General features: G+C 49.2%; 5 protein-coding genes across 5 annotated transcripts; 1 reads left to right on the plus strand and 4 right to left on the minus strand.

Moving 5' to 3' along the window:
* Window positions 1-6,109: 6,109 nt before the first annotated feature.
* Window positions 6,110-7,830, plus strand: UHO2_01576 (uncharacterized protein; the record flags this gene model as incomplete). The annotated part of the gene is made up of 3 exons (XM_041554043.1): window positions 6,110-6,472; window positions 6,614-6,697; window positions 6,943-7,830. 3 exons carry the CDS (start codon window positions 6,110-6,112, stop codon window positions 7,828-7,830), a joined length of 1,335 nt encoding a protein of 444 aa, XP_041409977.1.
* Window positions 7,831-8,116: 286 nt separating this feature from the next.
* UHO2_01577 (uncharacterized protein) lies at window positions 8,117-9,489 on the minus strand (the record flags this gene model as incomplete). The annotated part of the gene is made up of 2 exons (XM_041554044.1): window positions 8,117-8,636; window positions 8,711-9,489. The coding sequence occupies 2 exons, from the start codon at window positions 9,487-9,489 to the stop codon at window positions 8,117-8,119; spliced, it is 1,299 nt and encodes a 432-aa protein (XP_041409978.1).
* Window positions 9,490-13,815: 4,326 nt separating this feature from the next.
* On the minus strand, window positions 13,816-15,254 carry UHO2_01578 (uncharacterized protein; the record flags this gene model as incomplete). Its single annotated transcript, XM_041554045.1, has 3 exons — window positions 13,816-13,969; window positions 14,032-14,774; window positions 14,898-15,254. 3 exons carry the CDS (start codon window positions 15,252-15,254, stop codon window positions 13,816-13,818), a joined length of 1,254 nt encoding a protein of 417 aa, XP_041409979.1.
* Window positions 15,255-16,374: 1,120 nt separating this feature from the next.
* Window positions 16,375-17,803, minus strand: UHO2_01579 (uncharacterized protein; the record flags this gene model as incomplete). The annotated part of the gene is made up of 2 exons (XM_041554046.1): window positions 16,375-17,433; window positions 17,483-17,803. 2 exons carry the CDS (start codon window positions 17,801-17,803, stop codon window positions 16,375-16,377), a joined length of 1,380 nt encoding a protein of 459 aa, XP_041409980.1.
* Window positions 17,804-22,465: 4,662 nt separating this feature from the next.
* Window positions 22,466-23,448, minus strand: UHO2_01580 (uncharacterized protein; the record flags this gene model as incomplete). The annotated part of the gene is made up of 2 exons (XM_041554047.1): window positions 22,466-22,669; window positions 22,756-23,448. The coding sequence occupies 2 exons, from the start codon at window positions 23,446-23,448 to the stop codon at window positions 22,466-22,468; spliced, it is 897 nt and encodes a 298-aa protein (XP_041409981.1).
* Window positions 23,449-24,206: the final 758 nt, after the last annotated feature.

A 24,206-nucleotide genomic window follows, 5' to 3' on the forward strand; every position in this document is an offset into this window, starting at 1 on the left:
ACGATAAGCTTGAGAGGCTACTCTCCTTAATGGAAGCCCAGCTGGAGCTTACCAGGCAAGGGCAACGCAAAGAGCATCTACGCCGTGCTCATCTGAGTGGAGAGGAGGTTGTCATGGACCTAAATGCTCAGGAAGCAGGAGGGTCGCTGGTTCATATGGAAGGAGCACAGGTATCGAAGATCTAGTCGATACCAGTAGAGAGCATGGTTGTAGTGCAGTCTCCATGGAGACCATGGACTCCTACAGACTCACATGCAAAGGAGGACCGAGCCATATGCGAGGAGGGCCAGGCACAGCCACGAAGAGGACCAAGCTCAAGGAGCAGGCACAGCCACAAAGAGGACCAAGCTCAGATGGTTACCACTCAGGGGCTTGAGAGACAAGTGTCGAAGGAGTCGACACCAGGTCATGAGGAGGAGGAGCAGTGTTGAAGGAGTCGACACAGCTCAAGAGGCACAGGGGTGCCAAGCAGGAGAGGCCCCTGAGCAGTACTCGATGAAGAAGGTGTCAGGGGTCTCGCGCCTGAAACCCAGGTCGGTCTGTCGAGATACTCGGTGACTATCAAACTGTGCGACAGCTATTGTCTCGATATCGGTGACTATCAAGTTGTGCAGTGACAGCAGGTGGCGTTCGTTGTATATACTATCGTAGGTTTCGGCTGACCTCTGTGGACACTCCGTTCAGGGGTAGCTCGGCACGATCAATATCAATGTTATGATGACACCAAGGTCTGGTGTGAGTGTTGATGATGATGAGGTTGATGGTGTTGGTGATGAGATTGGTGATGTCAATGATAATGAGGTTGATGGTGTTGGTGATAAGGTTGGTGGCGTCAACACGAGTGTCCAGTGTGTTGACTGATGCTTGAGGTGATCCCTGGACCACAGTGGACTACTGCCTTCGGTTCTATCTATATCCGGACCACTAACCTGCTATGGGTGCCTTCGGATGTCAGGTAGTGGTGAAACAACACACACACTATGATGAGGAGCAACCTTGATAGATTGTTGCTATGCTGACTGTAACTAATGAGTACTTATGTTTCTAAGTATTGACTAGTTGTATGGTGAGTAGAGTGGATGAGGATCCACTCGACCTATGATGATGAGAAAGCATGGTTATATACCTCTACTCAGCATCGCCAGCGATGCTGCTCCTGCTCTCTCTCCAGAGAGTACCTTCTTCATCGAGTACTGCTCAGGGGCCTCTCCTGCTTGGCACCCCTGTGCCTCTTGAGCTGTGTCGACTCCTTTGACACTGCTCCTCCTCCTCATGACCTGGTGTCAACTCCTTCGACACTGCTCCTCCTCCTCATGACCTGTGACAGTTCCTTTGGCTCTTGTCTCTCGAGCCCCTGAGTGGTAACCATCTGCATGCTCCTTGAGCTTGGTCCTCTTTGTGGCTGTGCCTGCTCCTTGAGCTTGGTCCTCCTTGTGGCTGTGCTTGGCCCTCCTTTGCATGTGAGTCTGTAGGAGTCCATGGTCTCCATGGAGACTGCACTACAACCATGCTCTCTACTGATCTCGACTAGATCTTCGATACCTGTGCTCCTTCCATATGAACCTGTGACCCCCCTGCTTCTTGAGCATCCAGGCCCATGACAAGAGGTACTTGTCATGGGCCACAGGTATCGAAGATCTAGTCGACACCAGTAGAGAGCATGGTTGTAGTGCAGTCTCCATGGAGACCATGGACTCCTACAGACTCACATGCAAAGGAGGACCGAGCCATATGCGAGGAGGGCCAGGCACAGCCACGAAGAGGACCAAGCTCAAGGAGCATGCAGATGGTTACCACTCAGGGGCTCGAGAGACAAGAGCCAAAGGAACTGTCACTGATCAAAGGAGAAGGAGCAGTGTCGAAGGAGTCGACACCAGGTCATGAGGAGGAGGAGCAGTGTCGAAGGAGTTGACATCAGGTCATGAGGAGGAGGAGCAGTGTCGAAGGAGTCGACACAGCTCAAGAGGCACAGGGGTGCCAAGCAGGAGAGGCCCCTGAGCAGTACTCGATGAAGAAGGTACTCTCTGGAGAGAGAGCAGGAGCAGCATCGCTGGCGATGCTGAGTAGAGGTATATAACCATGCTTTCTCATCATCATAGGTCGAGTGGATCCTCATCCACTCTACTCACCATACAACTAGTCAATACTTAGAAACATAAGTACTCATTAGTTACAGTCAGCATAGCAACAATCTATCAAGGTTGCTCCTCATCATAGTGTGTGTGTTGTTTCACCACTACCTGACATCCGAAGGCACCCATAGCAGGTTAGTGGTCCGGATATAGATAGAACCGAAGGCAGTAGTCCACTGTGGTCCGGGGATCACCTCAAGCATCAGTCAACACACTGGACACTCGTGTTGATGCCACCAACCTTATCACCAACTCCACCAACCTTATCACCAACACCATCAACCTCATTATCATCAACACCCACCAACCTTATCACCAACGTCATCAACCTCATCATCATCAACACTCACACCAGACCTTGGTGTCATCATAGCATTGATATTGATCGTGCCGAGCTACCCCTGAACGGAGTGTCCACAGAGGTCAGCCGAAACCTACGATAGTATACAACGAACGCCACCTGCTGTCACTGCACAACTTGATAGTCACCGATACCGAGACAATAGCTGTCGCACAGTTTGATAGTCACCGAGTATCTCGACAGACCGACCTGGGTTTCAGGCGCGAGACCCCTGACAGAGGTGATCGAGCCCTCTGACCCAGGAGATCAAGAGGCTAGGGAAGAGATGATGCGAGACCCTCCCACACTGTCCCCAGCTTCGCATCCAAGGCAGGTGGTATCATTCGTGGAACCGAGTGAACTGCCAGTCAACAACTATGACAAGTACACCTCACCCACTGGGCCCAGATACTTCAGGCCCCATGTGGATCTGTACAACTGGCCAAGGGCAGAACCTTATGGTTTCAACCAAGAGGATGATGTGAGCACCTCTGGAGACCCCAGTCTCTCATGCTCCAAGCTGGTCGCCACCCCATTCCCCAAGTTTAATCCTAGAGACATTGAGATATTCATTCTTGAGGCTGAGGCATGGTTCAAATTCAACCAGGTCTATGAGCAAGCAAGGATGATCAATCATATTGGTGCTCAATTGGAAGGGAACACTTGTGAATGGTGGACTTCCAAGCTTCGCATCGACAGAGGCTGAGAAGGAAGACTGTTCAATGATTGGCATTACTTCACTGAGCACCTGACGGAACAGTTCAATCCTCAGAATGCCAGAATGGAGGCCTACAACAAACTGCTGGCTCTCCAGCTCACGAGTGATGCACCAGGGGCTGCCACACACTGCATCAAGTGATTCAGGGATCTAGAAGGACAGGTCAACTTAGATGACAATGAACTAGTTATAGACTTGTTTAGGGGAAGTCTCACATGCAGTTTGCAGGAGAAGTTTGAGCAGAACCCACCTGTGAAGAGGTGGGAATGGTATCATGAGGTCGAGGAGATCAACACAGACTTATCCCCAACCACTGGCACAAACAACAATAGGGAACTTTAGCTGACCAACCAATCGGCTGTTGCCCCATCAATTGGTTCAGGGTCTGAGACAAGGAAGCCCTGCATTACCAAGCAGCAACACTTGTCACCTGTGCAAGGGGCTTGGCCATTGGGCAAGAGATTGCCCAAGCAAGAAGCCAGATGCCTTGGGGCCCCAACCCATGGGCCCGAAGGTAATGGTAACCATGGAAACCTCCTTTGAAGGAGGAGACCTGGACCCCAGGGATAACCAGACAGATGACCTAGAAATGGTCAACCCTGATGTTCTAGACTTCAGCCAGTATCAACCACCAATGGATGCTGGCCAGGAAGAGGTCCAAGACAATGTCGACAAGGGAAATGGCAGTGGGGTGATGCACTGATGGCATGCATTGCTCTGCAAACCTCCTCGCCATCCTTATGTATATATCAAGATTGCCCCATATGCTTCTCTACCAGCAGAGGAATGGTGGTACTAGAGCTCTCTGGAATGGTTCAAGACCATCCAGCTTGAATACTTGCCGACACTGGCACTGGACTGTCAATAGTTTCAGATTCTTTTATTAGTAAGTACCACATACCCACAAAACCCACAAAAACAAGAACCATACATGGTGTCACCAGGCATCAGCTTGCCATCAACAGCTCAGCAAGCATTCAAGTTGCTATCAGCAAGCACAGTCTCGGAGTAGTCGAAGTCTCAGTGGCTGATACTGCCAACTACAACCTTATCTTGGGCTTCACCAAGCTAAGAAGGCTCAAACCCACCATATGGTGGGAGACAGGCCAACTGGAGTTCTGGACCCAGGACAAGGACTGACCCCCAAAATGGCCCCCTGAAGAAGCCATAACTGGGGGACTACACATGAATTCGGTGAAATCTGTCATAAGAAGCAACTTATTACCGAATTCAGTGAAAGGTGTTGTAACTAGCAAGCTAAAATAAGAGCCTGCCATAGAAGACAGCCTATCACTGAATTCAGCAAGATCGGTGGTAACACACCTCTATGACGAAAAACCAAAACATCTGACCATCCATGGGAATGAGTTTGTTTCAGTGGCAAGCCTGATACAAGCTGCCCTGGAGGACAGACCCATTGGGTTCATGCTCCTGGACCTCCCACCCTTGTCGCTCCTGGCCTTTGGGTTTGTACCCACTGGCACCGACAAGGGCATAGAAATGGAAGTAGAGGTTGATCAGAAGGTATCAGCAGAAGATATACCAAAACCATATCAACATTTGCAGGATGTGTTCGATGAGGTGGAAGCAGATAAGCTGCCCCACCATACCGAACATGATCTTCATCTGGAACTGATGGAAGACAGTAGGCCACTGCAGGGTCCACTATACCTCAAAGGGCTAAAGGAAATGGCTGAATTAAGGAAGTACCTTGATGAGAACCTTGTGAAGGGGTTCATATGCCCCTCAAAGAGCCTGGCAAGATCCCCAGTGCTCTTTGTGCCCAAGAAGGATGGAGGCCTCAGGCTATGCATGGACTACTGTGGCCTGAATGAAATCACCCTCAAGAACTGGGCACTGCTGCCCCTCATCAAGGAGCAGCTGTTCCTGCTCCAGAAGGCAAAGAACTATACCAAGTTAGATCTGCAGGCAGCATACAATCTCATCTGCATCACAAAAGGGGATGAATGGAAGACTGCATTCGGCACACAGTTGGGACTCTATGAGTACCTGGTGATGCCCTTTGGCCTGGCGAATGCACTGGCCCATTTCCAGTCCTTTATCAATCACATCTTCCGAGACATCATTGGAGTGTTTGTGGTTGTGTACCTGGATGACTTCCTCATCTTCAGTAGCACAGAAGGGGAACATGTCTGACATGTCACAGAAGTTCTCACTTGATTAAGAAGCAATTGACTGTTCACCAAGCTGTCGAAGTGTGAGTTTCACATCACTACAGTTGAGTTCTTGGGGTACATCATCAAACTGACTGGGATTGAGATGGACCCAGAGAAGGTCCAAACTGTCAAGGAATGGCCAATGCCAGAATCAATACATGACATCCAACAATTCCTAGCCTTCGCCAACTTCTATTGGCAATTCATAGCACACTTTGCTTGAATCACCAAACCATTGACATCTCTGGTCAAACCCATGGAATGCTTCAAGAAATTTGAGCTGTCAGAAGAGGCCCAACAGGCTTTCCACAAGCTCATTCAAGCATTCACGACAGCAGGAGTGCTTTGGCATTTTGATTACCACCTGCCGACAAGGTTGGAAACAGATGCCAGCAACTTCACCATTGCTGGTGTGCTCAAACAGGAGCACGAGGGATGTTGGCACCCTGTGGCTTTCTATTCCTGGAAGATGTCATCCATGGAAAAGAACTACAAGATCCATGACAAGGAACTCCTAGCAGTGGTCACCTGCCTCACCCAGTGGTGACACATGCTAGCAGGACTGCCGAGTCAGCTGGTCATCCTCACAGATCACAAGGCACTCAAGTACTTCGAGTCACAATGGTGCATCACAGGGCAACAAGCAAGATGGGCAGTATTACTAGCAGACTTCGACTTCATGCTGCAATACTGACCAGGAGACAAGGGGGGCAAACCCAATGCTCTCACCAGATGAGTTGACATGCAACCAGTTGGTGAGGAGCAGGAGCACAATGTGTGGCAATTGCTGCCTTCTCAGGTGTTTGAAAAGGTGGAATCTGGAAATGTAATAGGAAGTGGGTTACAACAGATTCCAGCAGGAAATGTAATAGCAAGCGCAATATTACTGATTTCAACAGAATCGGTCCTAACAGCTGGCTTAGGCAAAGATTCCATATTAGTGGCTCCCATGCTCACTATGGAATCAATAGCAACCCAAGGGCTCAAGGAGCTGACCAAGATCTTCCAGCCCTTGGACCCAGAACTACAGGGGATACATGTCAAGAAGCCATTTGAGATCAAGGATGGCTTATGGCACAGTGGCAGTAGATTGGTCATACCAAAGGTAACCATGCCTGGAAAGACCAACAACCACCAGTCCTGAAGTGCTAGAGAGGTGGATGGTCAATCCCTCTCTGTCGAGCACTTGTGATTTATGGTGATGTCCCAATGTCATGATGGCATTACTGCTGGACACATGGGACAGGATGCTACCATTAAAGCAGCTCAATGCCACTACTGGTGGTCAAACATGGTGGCTTGGATAGCTGACTATGTGGTGAGCTGCCCTGTATGTGCGAGATACAAGGCTCCTTGCCACTGACCATATGGCTTGCTGCAACTGCTTGCCACAATGTACAGACCTTGGGGCTCAGTATCACTGGACTTCATTGAGGGCCTACCTTTATTGGAGGGGTATGATTCTATCCTGGTCATCATCGATAGACTGACCAAGTATGCTATCTTGCCCTGACTCATAAGACAGTCATGGCCAAACAGACTGCTCTCTTACTTTGGAAACATGTGATCTGACAGTTCGGTTGTCCAGATCACATGGTCTCCGATCACAGCAGACAGTTCATCTCAGAGGCCTGGAAAGAGTTCGCTGAAGGCATCGGTGCGAAGCACTCCCTCAGCACAGCTTATCATCCACAAACTGATGGACAAACTGAAAGAGTTAACCAGGTGGTGGAGCAGTATCTAAGGATGTATTGCAACTTTGAGCAGAATGACTGGGCCGAACTACTCAAGATGGCAGAGTTTGTCTATAACAACACTGTCCACAACAGTATCGGCGTCTCACCATTCTTTGCATGTTATGGATGGAACCCCAAATCACATCCAGACATACCCCAGCATCTAGGGGTCAATGACCCAGAACAATCCGAGTACCTTGTCGATGGAAAGGAATGTTGTGAATATCTCCAGACCCAGATTCGAGAGGCACAGTGGCAGACAGTGGAGCAATACAACTGGAAACACAAGGACATCGAATTCAAGGTCAGCAACATGGTCTATATCAATTGCTGGAACTGGAAGATGAGACAACCCATGCTGAAACTGGATACCAGGTTTGCAGGACCTTACCCAGTTCAGGAGCAAGTGGGCTGCTGGGCATATAGAATTACATTGCTGGCAAACCTCAGAGTCCATGATGTCTTTCACATGTCAATGCTCAAGCTAGCAAAAATGAGCTCACTCCCTCAACAGTCAGAACAACCAGTGGTACCATCACTACCGGATGAAGACCTTGAATTCGAAGTGGAGGCACTCATTGGTAAATGCACATGCAATAGGATGACTGAATACAAGGTCTTCTGGCGAGGATACCCAGAGGAAGCTGCCTCCTGGGAGCCAGTGTCAAACCTCAACTGTCCTGACCTCATCCAGGAGTATGAGGTGTTGGGGGGGAGAGGAAACTGAGAAGGGCATGGGGTGGAAGGGCAGAAGCGGTAGGAGCAGGGATGGGACTGATTTGAGCGAAATCTGCAATAGAAGATGTGCAACTACAGATTTCACGAAAATCGGTAATAGGACTGAGAGAATTACAGATCTCAGGAGGAGGGTCCAACAGAACAGTGGGTCACTACACAAGAGGGCTCAAAGGCTTGATTTCAGCAATCAGGCGCACATGCAATTTCACGGGGAGTCAGGTCACAGACTCAACAGTCATCAAGAAGAATGGATGATTGGAATTGCAGGTATGTCGCTATATGTCGACATACCCAGATGGGACACAAGGAGCAGCAAGGGCTGCCCGGGTCCACCGCTCATTGACCGTGGGCTCCACCCATGAGTCAATAGGGTCTGGAGGACTGCCAGACTTGGTAACCAACTCATGAGGCTGGCGCTCAGAGTATAAATGGTTATAATGCTCAACAAAGAGTTGGAGCACACAGAGGATAGAACTTACCAATTCCAGCTGGCAAAGATGGAAGATCACTTGCATCGCAGTCACCCAGCCACCAGTAATGACTGGGTTGAAGGTCTGCTCCTCCGAACAAATAAGGCTGGGACCATCTCCACCTGCTATGGTCAAGTGGGCCTGCTCAGCTTGATGTGAGCCCTGCAGCTGCAGACTGGGGGTCCCATCTCCAGGATACTCCATACCCAGATGGGCAGGAATGTCATGCTTGCAGTGACCCAATTTGGCGAGGTAGCAGTGTGTACAGGCATGGGGAATCCAGTTGCACTCACCAAATGGGTTGGTGAAAGTGGAGGCAAAGCAGCTGTAAGAAGGTGCATAAAGGAGGGTCAGTATCAGCTGAACCAAGGGTTACGTGAAAAAAGGGGAGGAACTCACGGAATACCAAGGTTAAAGCACTGGTGGCATTGCCAACTAGGCCATGGCATGCAGCCCTCAGTCAGGTGCAACATGGCCAGACGATGCAGGCAGCATTTGGGTATCAACCTGCAAGGCACATCCCAGTCCAAGGGATAGTGCTGATCAGCGATCTGGGCCACAAGGTCAGCAACAATGAATCTTTCGGCCCAACCAGCGATTTCTCCATTTGTTGGGAAATGCTGGTTGGGGGGAGGTAAAGGAGGAGTTTGGTGACTTCGCCAACGAGGAGGAGACATCAGAGGTTGTACCTCCAGGCAGTAGATGGGTGTGGCTGGTCGGGAAGTGGCTAGCACTGTGTCTACCACCTCGTCAGCAGTGGGAGGAGGAGTTGGAGTCCTAGCCAACTCTGCCTCCCAAGCAGCCTGATGCTCCAGCATGGTCAGGTCTCGAGGGGGGCACCTCGCGTCGACCTCGTATAGATCCAAAGGGGGGGAGGCTGGGGAATAGTCCTCTCCCACAAGTTGAGGCCCATTGCAGGCCAGGGAAGGAGCAGCTGGGGGGCTGGGGATGATGTCGTCATCCATCCCCAGAAAAAGGGGCTCTAGTGGCAAAGGAAGAGCCACTGGGGAAGCGAGCAGGTCAGCCACTCGAGCTGGCCCCAGCGAGTTCGAAGACTTGGCTCCAGGGTCCAAGTCTTTGCAAGGACGAAGCCAGACAATAATCCGACGACATCTAGGAGGGGGAGGAGGAGCACTCGCAGACGCCCACGAGCGAGTTTGGTAAGGTGAATTTGTCATGCTGGAAATAGGTAGGGTGGCAATGACAAAAAGGCAGGAAGTTGGTGGTATGGGACAGGCATGGTGCAAGACTTGCCTCGATGGAGCTTGGCTCTTAAGAGGGGGGTAATGTCATGGGGGGGGGATGTGCAGAAGCTAGAAGATCTGTCAAGCTCATATGAAGGGAGTGCAGGAATCAAGGGATTGGGTGGATTGTGGGATTTGAAGCAGAGTTCACTGAGATTGGTAATAGTACCAACTCTATGACAGATCTCATTGAGATCGGCAGGAAGGAGGATAGTACTACAAGCCCAGGATCAGCTCGAGGGAAGATGGTACTATGGATCACACCAAGATTGGTGATATAAGAGGGGGTATGGCAGATTCTGCCAGAATTGGTAATAGGAGAGATCCTATCACAGATTCCACAGAGATCAGTGATAGGAATGGGCATACCATGAGCTTCCATGGGGGGAGTGGGACCAAGCACTGCCAAGAGGGGGACCGAGCTCAGGAGCATGCAGCTGGTTACCACTCAGGGGCACACAAGATAGGGGACCATCGCCAGTCGAAGGAAGGAGAGCTGTGTAAGAGAAACCGGTGAGGAGGACAGAAGGAGGAGGAGCAGTGTCGATGGAGTCGGCATGGCTCAGGAAAGACAGATGGGACAACACAATGAGGAGGAGGGTGTCATGGGCCTGAATGCTCAAGAAGCAGGAGGGTCATGTCACGGGAGCCGGTCAGCCGAAATGGAGTCTGCACCATCAGCCGAAATGGAGTCTGCGCCATCTGCGCAGACAGAGAGGTTAAATCGGCTGAGGGCCAGTGTAAGAGCCTGGCTCGGCAGATCCCAGGGGAATCCAGTAGATGACTGTAACTTGCTGGACATCGGGGACTACCAGTGGCAGGAACAGATGGGAGGGTTGTTGAGCAGCACCACCCTGTCGAGCACGTGGGAGGTCAATGTCATTGATCGACGATGATTAGACACTTGATGAATTGCTAAGGGAACAATCACTCTGGAAGTGCAGTCGGCTTGGCAGCTCAGAAAGGTGCTGAAGTCAGCATTACCAAGCAAGGCCTGAGCGATGTCACATGCAGGTCATGTGACAGTGCTAGATTGCGATTTCGGTACAGTTTCGTATATATACTATCCTTCCATGCTACTGGATGAGTGGAGACTCATCCACTCTATTAAAAACCTTCACAGTGATCGTAACCATATGTTATACTACACGAACAGCAACATTCTTTATATGTCGCACATCGCAATAACATCTATTGTGATCAGTACAAGTCTGAGTCTTCGTCATCGAACGAAGAATACTGTATCCGACATTGTTGACACCTACATCGACGCTGTAGCACCTCAACTACAGGCGGAACCTCCACTGTGGGCCTGGAACCTCTACCAGTCCCTATAGCCTAACCGCTGCTAGCAACAATGACTGAGCACTAGCTCTGTCACTTGCAGTACTATGCCAACATCTCGACACTCATGCTGGTGTTGTACTACTCCATCGCTAGGAGCTGAACTTGCCATGTTACCTCTGTACAGAGTGCTGACAGCAGTTAGTCGACATCCGTTCCTTGGGCCTCACTCATTGGGTATCATGGGTAACCATTCAGGAGAACTTCCTCACCGGTTCTCCGAGAAGTACACTCAGTCTACCCTCCCTATCGGAACTCACTGAGTTCCGCTGAGACGACCCATTCCGCAGAGAGTCGGGTGTTAGGCACACGACCGCTGACAGGTCACTGGTTCATATGGAAGGAGCACAGGTATCAAAGATCTAGTCGATACCATTAGAGAGCATGGTCGTAGTGCAGTCTCCATGGAGACCATGGACTCCTACGGACTCACATGCAAAGGAGGACCAAGCCCATATGCGAGGAGGGCCAGGCACAGCCACAAAGAGGACCAAGCTCAAGGAGCATGCAGATGGTTACCACTCAGGGGCTCGAGAGACAAGAGTCAACGGAACTGTCACTGGTCAAAGGAGAAGGAGCAGTGTATAGGGAACTGGCAAGCAGGTCCTGAGGAGGAGGAGCAGTGTTGAAGGAGTTGACACCACTCAGGAGGCACAAGGGTGCCAAACAAGCAGGATAGCTCAAGAGGACAGGAGTGGTGCTAGAGGGGCCCCCTGTACAGTACTCGATGAAGAAGGTACTCTCTGGAGAGAGAGAGCAGGAGCAGCGTCACTGGCGATGCTGTGAAGAGGTATATAACCATACCTTCTCATCATCAAAGGTCGAGTGGATCCTCATCCACTCTACACCCATCATAACTAGTTATCACTTCAGCATAAGTATATATTAGTTTCAGTCAGCATAGTAGCAATCTATCAAGGTTGCTCCTCATCATAGTGTGTGTGTTGTATCACCACTACCTGACATCCAAAGGCGGTTCATAGCAAACCAGTGGTCTGGATATAGATAGAACCGAAGGCAGTAGTCCACTGCAGTCTGGGGATCACTTCAAGCATCAAGTCAACACACTGGACACTCATGTTGATTCCACCAACCTTATCACCAACACCATCAACCTCATCATCAGCAACACTCACACCAGACCTTGGTGTCATCATAACCTATGCATTGATATTGATCATGCCGAGCTACCCCTGAATGGAGTGTCCACAGAGGTCAGCCGAAACCTATGATAGTATATACAACGAATGCCACCTGCTGTCATCGCACAACTTGATAGTCACCAAATGACTAGCTTGTCAAGACTGATACCAAGACAATAGCTGTTGCACAACTTGATAGTCACCGAGTATCTCGACAGACCGACCTAGGTTTCAGGCGCGAGACCACTGACACCATGCTTTTAATGTATGCAGTCAGGTCGAGTGCGATTCTGCTTTGTGTTCTCTCTCGAGTGATTCTGATGCCTAGGAATTCCTTTACAGGCCTGTTGTCCTCCGTTCCCCACTTGCTCATGATCTCAGCCTTAGTGTGATTGACCTCCTTTTGGCAAGGCGATGCAATTAGCATATCATCCACATACACTGTGATGATCATGAGTTGATCACCCGCTCCTCTTGAGTAAAGACATGGGGTGCTTGGCATGCAGTGGAAGCTGATGCTTCTGAGATGTGTATCCAGCTCAATGTTCCATTCCCTAACCGATTGCTTCAGGCCATAGAGCCCTTTTATGAGCTTCAATACCTTCCCTGGTGGTACTCTGGTCCCTACCAGCAGCTTCAAATATACATCATGGTGCAGACTTGAGTTGAGATATGCTTGTTTGACATCAATGGAGTCAACCTCCCAATCTTGTATGGCTGCAACAGCCAGCACTCCCCTTATTGCCTGGATGGGTGCCACTAGTGCGAAAATCTCCATGTAATCCAGACCCTCCCTCTGAATAAACCCCTGTGCTACCAACCTTGCTTTGTACTTTGTGGGGACCAGGTTTGCATCAGTCTTGATCTTGAGCACCCATCATGTGTCAACTGTATTCATACCTCGTGGTAGATCAGATGTTTCCCATGTTCCCATTGCTTCTAGGCCATCCAACTCCTTGTGCATTGCTTCCTCCCAGAATCTCCTGTCCTTTCCTGCCAGTGCCTCATGGACAGTTGGATTCAAATTGTCCTTTCCTTCCTTGGCCTTTGGTGCAGCCAGCCCAAAGTAACTCTTCTTTACCCAGGTCTCTGGGTTGTGCATGTTCCTGGCTGGCTTCCAGTTTGGCCATGGGCCTCTCTCCTCAGGTGGTACTGGTGTATATTCTTCTCTCTCTGGTACTTTGTTAAGGACTTCATCATTAACATGCGGCCCTTCGAGTCCCTCTTCCTCAGGAGTTGATACCATATCAACATACTCCTCTAGAGGCTCTTGTTCTCTCTCATCAAACAAGTTTTCTTCTGTGTACCCCAGGTCATTGAGATCCTCTTCAATAGTTGGGACTGGTGGGGGCCAGATATTCATTGGTCGCCATTCTGATCAGTCTGACCAGCACTGTGTTTCCATGAACCTTGCTGAGTTGCTCCAGAAGATGTTTGGAGCATAGTCAGGGCTGTAAAATAGCCACCCTTTCCTTTCCAAACTATACCCTATGAATATGGCTGTGACTGCTTGCTGGTCCAACTTTTTGTTGTTTCTTTTGGCTTTTGGGATGTTCACCCAAGCCAGGCATCTGAATACACACATGAGGCAAATAAATCGTTCTGGTGATCTCTTGAACATGAGCTGATATGGAAACTCTCAGTTGACATTGGGAGTGAGGTTGATCTTAAAGGCTGCTGCTCATATGGCATGCAGCCAGAACCTCTTTGGTAACCCCCTTTGCATCAGCAACATTTGCATCTTTTCACCCAGGCTCCTGTTCATCCTTTCTACTCATCCATTTTGCCTGCTATTGTAACCTATGGTAGTTTGCCATTCAATGCCCTTTTCTAGTAACCATTCTAATGCTTCATTGCTTTCCATTTGGTTCCTTGATCTGATTGGATAGCTTTCAGCTTCCTGTCTGTCTGTGTCTCTAGGGATGAAACTATTCTTTTGAGTTGCATGAATGCATGACTCTTTCATAGTAGTGGCTGTGCATGCACATACTTGCTATAGTTGTCAACCAGCACTAATGTGCATGTATATTCTGTTACGTGGGATGAGTCTATGATCAGATTGATGTGGATAAGATCTAGGGGCCCTGCAGCTGTTTTGCCACTACCTTGCCCCATCTGGGCAACCATACTTTTGGACTGTATACACTGCTCACATGTCAGAGCTGTATCTGGGTCCAATGCTGCTACAGGTTCACCTTTCAATTTATCAATAATCACTCTGGACTTGTCTCGACCTGGATGTCCTAGATGCTCATGCCAGAGCTGTCTTGTGGAAACCTTTTGTCTCTGATTGACCAGCTCGAACTCTTCATCAATGCCTTCAAACAGTGGTGTTGATGTAGTCATTGTGCTTTGTTGCCATGTATTGCCTCTGAATTCCAACAGTCCATGCTTGCGATCTTTCACTATTTTCAATAGCACACCATTTGCCAGGTGTATTTGCCTGCCTGTGGGGTCTAAGGTCACACATGCTCCCTCATCCATTAGTGAGTTGGTTGACAACAGGTTAATATTGAGCCTTTTAACATATAATACATTTTGGAGATGTACGTCTCCATGTTCTGTTTCTATGCTGACATCTCCCACAGCAGTCACTTCCAGTACTTCGCTTCTGGCAGTATACATGCACTTTCTGCAGTTTCTTGGATGAATGAGCATACTGTGGTCATTAACCATGTGATAGCTCACTCCTGAGTCCAAGATCCAACATGTGGTTTCTTCTGACTTTGGGAGCTGCTGCCAACTCAGAGTGAAAGAGCACCAAACCTCCTAGTTGGTCTGGGCGAGGGGGGAATTCTTGGGGATGGTAACAGAAGCATCACATCTGCTGGTGCCATGTCCATAGTGCTTGCACACCCAGCAACAAATTCTCTTTGGTCTGGTTGTGGTCCTCGTGCTGCCCATGTCTGACTCAGTATCATCAGCCTGCTCTTCGTTGCTTCCAGCAACTCTGGCACTTGCTTGCCATGGGTCCACTTTCTGACCAGGTACATTCTCCATTGAAGACTGGTGTGTGGTCAAAGCCATTGCTAGGGCATCGAAACTGACTTGGTGAACTGTGGTGACTGTTTCCTTGTAGATCGGGTGTTGAATTGTGCACCTCTGGAGCACAGCATATAGTGCATCATTGCTAAATGGAGCACCTAGGAGGCTAGTTTCCATCTGCATGACCCTGATTTCTTGGATTAGCTTATGGGCATCAGCATGAAACATCTTTGCCTCATTGAGCTCAGCAAGTAATGCTATCCATTGTGAGGTTCTAGCTGCTTTGCTGGTAAGGCTCTTTTCGATTTTCTTCCAAGCTTGATGGCAGGTCAGGTGATTCTTGCTGATGTCAAGTAGGAGGTAAAGGATGTTGTACTCTCCTTCAGTGTCTAAGGTACTTCATAGGCCACCCACTAGAGTGTTGTCAAAGGTTCTATTCCATTTTGGGTGGTCTTTGTCATACATGCCTTCCAAGTGTCATGTGGCATGAGGGACTACTCTGAGATTGGCCTTGATGAGCATGCTCCAACTATAGTAGTTGCGTGATGTGAGTTTTGGGACTGTCTCCAAGATTTTGGCCAGGGTGCAGTAATCATATTGGTTGTCATCATTGTCTGACTCTGATTCTCCTTCATCCTCATTGTCAAAATACTCGGTCTCATTACCATCAGTGGCCTCTTCATCAATTTGCACTTGTTGTGTCATTTTACCTTTTCTTGTCCTCCTGGCTGCTTCACCCATGCTGGCTTGGCAGTCACTATCTCCTGCCATGATGAATGTCATGGGTTCGAGCCCCACGTTGGGAGCCAGTTGAATTAAAATACACTGATACAGAGGCCACTGGCAGGCACTCACACAATTGGGTATTGTCAAAAAGGCTTGAATTTTATATAGGAGGTAACAACTAAGCTAGGAGTATATATACATGTCCTCAGCACCTGACTGTGCTTACTTTGTCGAGTCATGCCTATGTGCCATGTATCTCCCTTCATAAGTGTTGTCATGCCAACATACCTCCTGCATACCATGGTGTCAACACTTGTGCATAGGCTGTGTTTGCCCCCACTAACTTTGCATTCTGCTTGTCCTCATCATTGCTCATTGCTTTCCCAATTCCCCGATCCCGTGAGCTTCCATTTAACACGTCACGCGTTGGTGATGCCGGTGTATCTTCAACTTTACCGCATCTGCAATCTGATAGACAAGGCGACTCGTCTCGCCTTCTTCATTTCCCATCATACCTTGCAATCGTGGTTTGCGGACTCAAAGACTAAATTTCATATGGAACGATTGTTAGTGTAACATGATTGACGGGACTTTACAGGACCATTTTGGCTGTGCTGCTGTTCTAGTAACGACGAGGGGGAGGACCAGCGTCGTCGTAACGAGGACGAGATGGTGCGTCGGGGTATCTTCCGCCTGGACCACCGGCACGAGGAGGGGGAGGAGGCAGGTCATCGTATCGACCACCACGGGGAGGAGGTGGCGAGAGATCGCGGTAGCCACGAGGAGGAGGGTAGTCACCTGGAGGGCCGCGAGGAGGGAAGTCGCGAGGAGGATAGTCCATGCCTGGACCGCCACGGGGAGGTGGAGGGAGATAGTCGCGGTCACCGCGAGGAGGGTAGTCTCCACGCATTGGGGGTGGGCCGCGACCGTAGCGGTCGTAAGGGTCACCACGCATGGGAGGCGGAGAGAAGGGACGACCGCCAGGAGGGGGTCCGTATCGGTCATATGGGTCGCGAGGGGGGTATGCGGGAGGGTAACCGCCTCCACGAGGGGGCATGCCACCGTATCGGTCATCGCCGTATCCACCGCGAGGAGGGCCACGCCCGTATCCACCTCCACCGTAGTGGCCGGGAGGTCCACCTTCACGACCCTTCTTGGGAGGACCAAAGTAGCGACCGGGAGTGGGAGTGCGAGCACGTCCACGTCGAGCCTTGTCGACGGTAATCTTGCGCCCAAGGAATTCAGTACCGTTCATGGCCGTAATGGCAGCTTCTGCGTCCTCAGCTTTGACAAAAGTGACGAAAGCGAAACCTCTTGGCTCGCGAGAGTGTGGGTCGTACATCACCTGAGCCCTCTCGATCTGTGTAGGCGAGTGATGAAGCGATGTGAACAGGTAGAGAAGAGTCAGCGGTCTGCGCAGGTATCTTAGCGAGTGATGGCGAAAAAGTTCTGGGAGGATACATACAGCTCCGTACTTGCCAAACGCATCCTCGAGGTCACGGTCGGTGGTGCGGTTGCTGAGACCAGAGACGTGAAGGTTGTTGCCTGGGTTGTTGTCACCAGCATCGCGGCCTCCACTGTAGGCAATGCGGAAATGACAATGACCAGAAGATGGTGATGGGAAAGCGTCAGCAGATGTGCGGAGGGCCTTGAGATCAGAAGGGGCGAGACATACCGGTTGCTGCGGTCTTCATTGTCGCCAGTGCGCATAGGAGAGCGAGATCGCTCACGTTCACGGCGGGGAGGAGTGGCAGCGCCCCTTGGTGAAGGGCTTCGTCCACCGTTCCAGGCAGCATTGTCGGTCTCTCGGGCGGCGTCACGGGCGGCGTCGCCGTTCCATTGCTGTGCTGCTGAGTCGAATGGCAAAAAGTGAACGTGCGGGGTTGAAAGTTAGTGATCTCGGGCGTAAGTGATAATTGTTGGTGGATGTGAATGTGATGAGGGCGAGTGGAGACGACGCAAAATGGTGACAGGAGAGAGACAGAGGGAAACGCGAACGAGCTGGCACGATAGAGCAAGGGAACGTGCAACAGGGCCAACAGAGCTGCCATCGTAGTGCAGAAAGTAGTGATGCTGAGAATGGCAGGTGATCTCGAGCGGCAAGTCCGAAGAAACCAACTGCAGTGAACAACTCTGGAAAGGCTGAAAGGTGCGGAACTGGCCGATCCTGTACATATGGCAGCAATTGAAGGGCTGGCGTGGCGACAGTGTGGGCGGATCAGTGCCGACAAGATACAGTCAAGATGCGCAAGAGGCTGAATGATCACGTCACGTCGGATACAGGAAAGGGGGAGTAGCTGATGGAAGGGCGGGGCTGAGTGTGAGGCTGTCGAAGCACGTACCGTCGATGTCCGCCATGTTGGGCTTTTAGTCGAAAGGGTAGCGGGAACGCAGGAAGTGCGGCAGAAGGCGTGACGACAGAAAAGCGAATGAGTCGTATGAAGCCTAGATATGATGCGATGTCGGCCTGAACGAGACTGTTGTGCAGATCACGAGCTTGGAAAGGTCAGTGATTGATCAGGAGAGGTGAGGTGATGGTTGTAGAGCGGAAGTGTATCACCTTCTGTGGCTTTGTGACGAGGTGGAGCAGCATCTTGACCAAAACTGCGCTGCGACTTTGATCTTCGGAAAAGCCGATTCTCGAGATCCAGTTTGTTAGACTTCCGAAATTTTTGGCTGCAAACTGCGTTCAAGCTGCTTCGCTTCTGCATTCACACCAAGTGCGGAGCCCGATCACAGTCAAAGTAGGGGGTTTCAGTTTTCTCTGAGTTTTGAAAACACAATACTTTGAAAATATGTTTGGGCCCAATTTTTGATGCCCCAAGAAACTGCACAGGCCTGTGATACTTGCATCATGGAGTTTCACTTGACTCAGCAGGTAAAGGCAATTGCTGATTCCCTACACCAGGTCAAGATCAAAGTGATCATATCAGACATTGTTGAACACTATACTGAATAATGCCAAAACCTTTGATTGAAAAGCTAAAGCAAAAAGCTTACATCACACCTGTTCTGATTGCTGTCTTCTGTAAGCCTCATGCCATCAGTTTTGTCTCTCCTGCCATTTGGTGAAGGCCAATGTTGTCATTCCCATCCTTTGAGATTCTGCTGTTGTGTCCTCAAAAGGGCAGCCCTGAGAAGCAAAGAGTGCAGTGAGCATCTCCTCCCTAAGATCCAATGCTTTCTCCTGCCTGAACTTCTGGACTTGGTTCTGAGACATGCCCTCCATGGCAGCAGCCTGTTCCTGTTTGTATTGCTGCTGGTTTTCCCTTTGTTGTATCCTTGCATCTTTGGTAGCCTGCTGATATGCTTCCATCTGTGATGTGGTCTCCAGCACTTCAGCTTCAGATAGATTTTCTGATGCCTTAAGGTATTCTGCCACCTCATCTGGTCAATCATAATGGCTTGCAAATGTATGTGCAATGATACAAGCCTGGACTGTATGTGCAGCTTTCTCATGGTCCTTGTCATGGGCCTGGGTGCACAGAACGAGGAAAGACCAAAGTTCATATGAAGGTAGTGCAGGAATCATGGAATCGGGTAGATCATAGGAGCTGTGACAGAGTTCACCGAGATCAGCAATAGAACCAGCTCTATGGCAGACCACAGCGAAATCGGCACAAGCATCATCGATATCACAAATCCCACCAGAATCTGCAGCAAGCAAGATCATGTGGCAGATTCCATGGAGATCGGTAGTAAGGATGTCTGTATGACAATTCACATGCGAGGGGGACCGAGCTCAGCGACACATGGTTGGTTACCACTCAGGGGCCCACAGGACAGGAGTAGAAGAGAACCATTGCCAGTCAAAGGAAGGAGATCTGTGTATAGGACACTGGTGAAAGGGATGTGAAGAGGAGGAGCAGTGTCAATGAAGTCGACACAGCTCAGGAAAGACAGGAGGGACAAGACTTGATATGGAGGAGGTGCCTCCTTGGAGATCCCTGTGCAGTACTCGACGAAGAGGGTACCCTCTGGAGAGAGGGAGAAGGAGCAGTGTCGCTGGTGACGCTGCGAAGAGGTATATAGTCCTACCTCCTCGTCACAAATGGTCAAGTGGATCCTCATCCACTCTACACTCACCATACAACTAGTCAATACTTTAGAAACACAAGTACTCATTAGTTTTCAGTCAGCATAAGTTGCAATCAATAGATTGCTCCTCATCGAAGTGCATGTGTTGCATCACTGTTTCCTGACATCCGAAGGTGGTTATTAGCAAACCAGCAGTCCAGATCTCGATAGAACCAAAGGCAGTCGTCCACTGCGGTCCGGGGATCACCTCAAGCATAGTCGACACACTGGACACTTGTGTTGACGCCACCAATCCATATTCACACCAGACCTTTGGTGTCACCAGCGAGTTCGCATAAGTTATTGATCATGCCGAGCTACCTCTGAATGGAGTGTCTGACAGTGGTCAGTCGAAATCTGCAATAGCATCATCACAACTACAGATTCGAGCGAGAAAAGTAATAGAGACAGCTCTACTGCATATCTCGTGAAGAATTGCAATACCACAAGTGCTGTCACATAACTCGACAGAATTGGTAATAGTATTGATACAACTACCGATCTCAGGTTTCAGGCGCGCGACCGCTGACAGTCCTCTTCTCAATACAGGTTGCCTCAAAATCCCATGAGACATTGGAAGCAGTTCTTGAGGTATGCAATGCCATGTTCAGCCTTGACACAAATGTGGGAGAGTGAATAGTTGAAGTAGTGGAGATCTCTGCTCTTTGCTACTGCAGTGTTGCTGTATGGTCCAACTGTGTAGCTGGAGTAGCCATTACCAGCATCAACCCAGACAAACTCACCTTCATCAAGATGCAAATGAGGCTCCACAACAATACCACTGCCTGAAGCCCAGACTCATGCATCATGTGATGACCCAGGATGTCCAACCACCAACTCAACAATGTGCAAGGAATGAGGGAGGAAGACAAGGGCAATGTTGAATGTATAATCACCCTTGTATGAGTAATGCTCACAAGCATTGAGTGCTGGCTTCCAAGCAAGATTGATGTGCATACCATCTACCACCAACCATCCTCTAGACCATTCCTCAACTCCACTCTTATCAGCAACCCATGCTTTTGCCTTAGCACACTCATCTTCAGTTGCAAAGGTTACTACCTCACTGTTCAGCTTGTATAGGCCTGCAATAGTCCTATCTGTCCACTCATGAACTGAGCCCCAACTGCAACCACAGGCAAATGCAACATCACAAACTCCACCACCATTTCCTGACCATCCAAGCCAATATAGACCAACTGCCACTTGCTGTTGAACATGCCAAAAGCTTGATATTGATCTGAAGGCATTGGTTGTGCTGAGTCTGTAAGTTAGAGCTTGGAATGCATCTGGGGTCATGCAAACAGCCCCTAGAAAGAGCTTGCAGTTGATGACAGCATATTGATCAAGCATGTTGATGAGGGGATCCCTTTGTTGTGGCAGTTGAAGGCATTCAACTGTGTATCAAGACTGGCTGATGATGTCATAAGTCCTGATGAGCATGAATGAGACAGCATGATCAAACATGTCATCATCAGACTCTTCAAGGTCATCATTAGGGTGCCAAGTGGCATTGACATCCATCAGATCAAGTTGCATCTTGAATTCCACCATCAATGAGTGCATGATGGCAGTCTCAATGTTGTCCAGGAGGTGCTGTTTGTTGGAAGTGTGCACCATGGTTGAAGTAGAGGGCCAGAAATAGGAGATTGATGATTGATGAGTTCAGTTGAACAAGGATGATGTGGTCCAAAAGAGAGTCCAAAGCTACAAACACAACTCAGCTGAGTTCTGTGCAACACACATGCTCGGAACCAGGGCTACATGCAGCATTCCTCCCCCAAGATTATTCTTCTGCACTTACACCAATCAGCATCTTTTATGTGGAACAATTCATCACATTGAAGCAATCTACATTCAAGAGATTACATGGAAGACTGGGTATGGGGTATGCTAGTCAAACATATTGAGAGCTAGCTTTAGAGAGAGCAATCATACAACAAGTCAGAAACACAGGAACAGAACTTGGAGAACTTGAAAGGAACACCATTCTTGCCAAATGGTCTACTCACAAGCTGAATTGCTGTTGTCCTGCTGATCCATGGCATGAACCAGTGGGTCAAGTTCAAGATTGCTTTGACTACTTCCAGCGATGTTGCCAAAGGGTAGATTAGGCTTCATCATCTGCACCATCTCCATGAGCCAACCATGCTCTTCAGTTTGCATGCACTCTTGTCTCTCACTTTCTTCCCTGGCAAATTGAATGTGCATTTCCTCCCTCTTCATGCATTCCTCCTCAACCTTGATTCTTGCCTGAAGTGTGTCTTGGGTGCAGGCCTGCACAATTTCTGACAGCACTTCTTGCTTGCTCTTGGAAGGGGAGGGTTGAAACTTCTTGGGTGTTGTACCTGTGGCTGGAGAATGGAAAACAGAGCCATCATCACCATCATCCACTTCATCAGCCCCAAAAGTGGTGCTGGATGAGCACTGGCAGGTTGGAGTGTCTATAGGGGTAATGGTGAAGGGGGTGGGGCCAATCAAAGATGGGTGGATGAGGAAGAGAAGGGTGAGTGGGATGAAGATGAAGCAGCAGCTGGGGTGGCTGCAACCAAAGAAGAAAAAGACAAGATAACTCTTGCTCCAATGGGATCATATTGCAACTCCTCAAGAATGGATTCCATGCCAGGAATGTTGTGTCACTGAGGGTAGAGAGCATTGCTGGCATCATCCATGTTCACATTGGCATCAACTGAGTTATTCTGAGAGGAGGCAGGGGGGGCATCATATGGGTGACCAGTGAGAAGAACAACTGGACCAGTCTGTGCATGGTTGGTCATCATCTTGTGCCAGTGCTCAAACCAAGGGTGGCTTTGAGCAATCAATTCACATGTGGCATAGTCCTGCAAGTTGATAAAGAAGCATAGACAGAGATATAAAGTATAAGAACATTGGCACACTTAACATGAATCAACTAAGTTGTACTTACCGAGCTGTTGTGATCCATGTCTTGAAGAAGTACTCCAGCACTGGTCTGCTGTGAGATGGTCTTCTTGATGTTGTTGTATTGTTCAGTGAGCCAGCAAATTTTAGTCTTTACTTGACCAGCACCACCAACAGTAGACTTGTCTGGGAACAGATCCTGCCATATCTGCCCACAGATAACATCTTTGTTTGTCTTCAGACCCTTTTCCTGTTCCACAGTCAAATGTCCTGGCAATAGAACATGTTGGTATTGATCATTATTGTAGATGATATCAACAAGGTGATTTATGTCACTAGGTGACCAATTGAAGTAGGCAATATGATCTGTGTTGTTGAAACTGCTGCCACGAGTACTGGCTTGATGGCTGCAAGCTGCAGAGATTTGAGTTGGGTGGGTAGAGGCTTGGTGAGGCAAAGAACTGGCAGATGTGGTGGTGTTGGAGCCAGAAGGAGTGGAGGAGGACAAAGGGGAAGTGGGAGAGGTTGCTGGCTGAGTTGACTCAGCCCCAGCCAAGGTGCTGGAAGTTGCAGAAGGGTGGGGCTGATGAGAGCCATCAAGGTTGGACTGAGCTGGCATTGTGTTGTGCTGTGAAGCAGTTGAAGACTGCTCTGATGCTGGAGCCAATCCAGAGGCTTGCTGCAAAGCTGTGAATAGTGTATTGTTGTTGATATGGTCATGAGGGGATGGCATGTCCATGTCCTGGCACTGACAGGGAGGAAATGCTACTGGAGATGGTGATAGAAGTGAAGCAAGGACAGATGTAACTCAAAGTGTGAGAAAGTGTAGACAGTGCAGAAAGTGGAGTTCAAGGGTTGTGTGCAGAATTGTATTAGAATCACATGATATCAGCACATGACAAAAACTCCTGCTGAAAACTCAAATAGTCAGAAACCTGGGCTCATGGCAAAAATAAGTAGAGGTTTTCAAAACTTCTGAGCTTTTCTTTCCTGGCAGAGCTTACTTAAGCAGTGAGTTTTCAAAATCCAAAAAAACCATGAAAACTCAGAGATAACTGAAACCCCTAGAGGGGGTATCAAAGTTTTTGCGTTTTTAAAAACCCGGGTTTTTTCAAGAGCGCATTTTTCAAAAAAACGCAAAAGCTTACATAAGCTCCACAAAGAAAAAAAAAAAAAAAAAAAAAAACCCATTTTCAAAAATGCAGCTCAGGAGGCACTATTGTGAAAATGCGGAATGGTTATCACTCCACATCTTCTCTCCTTTCCTCACTCTTGTTGCACTTTTGCTCAGTCTTGTTGCACTTTTGCTCACTCCCTCTTCCTTGCACTCATTCAACATGACCTCCTCCACTGATGATTCTGGTGACATCTCTGCAGAGTTGTTATGCCAGTCCTCTACACCTACAACCTCTGCAACTCACATTGAAAGTGTGCCTGCACTGTCTCAATCTGGTTCTACAAGCACTCCTGACATCTGCACTTCCTGTCCAACTCAAG

The sequence above is a fragment of the Ustilago hordei genome (assembly GCF_900519145.1).
Source record: "Ustilago hordei strain Uho2 genome assembly, contig: UHO2_contig_02, whole genome shotgun sequence".
In the NCBI taxonomy this organism is placed as follows: domain Eukaryota; kingdom Fungi; phylum Basidiomycota; class Ustilaginomycetes; order Ustilaginales; family Ustilaginaceae; genus Ustilago; species Ustilago hordei.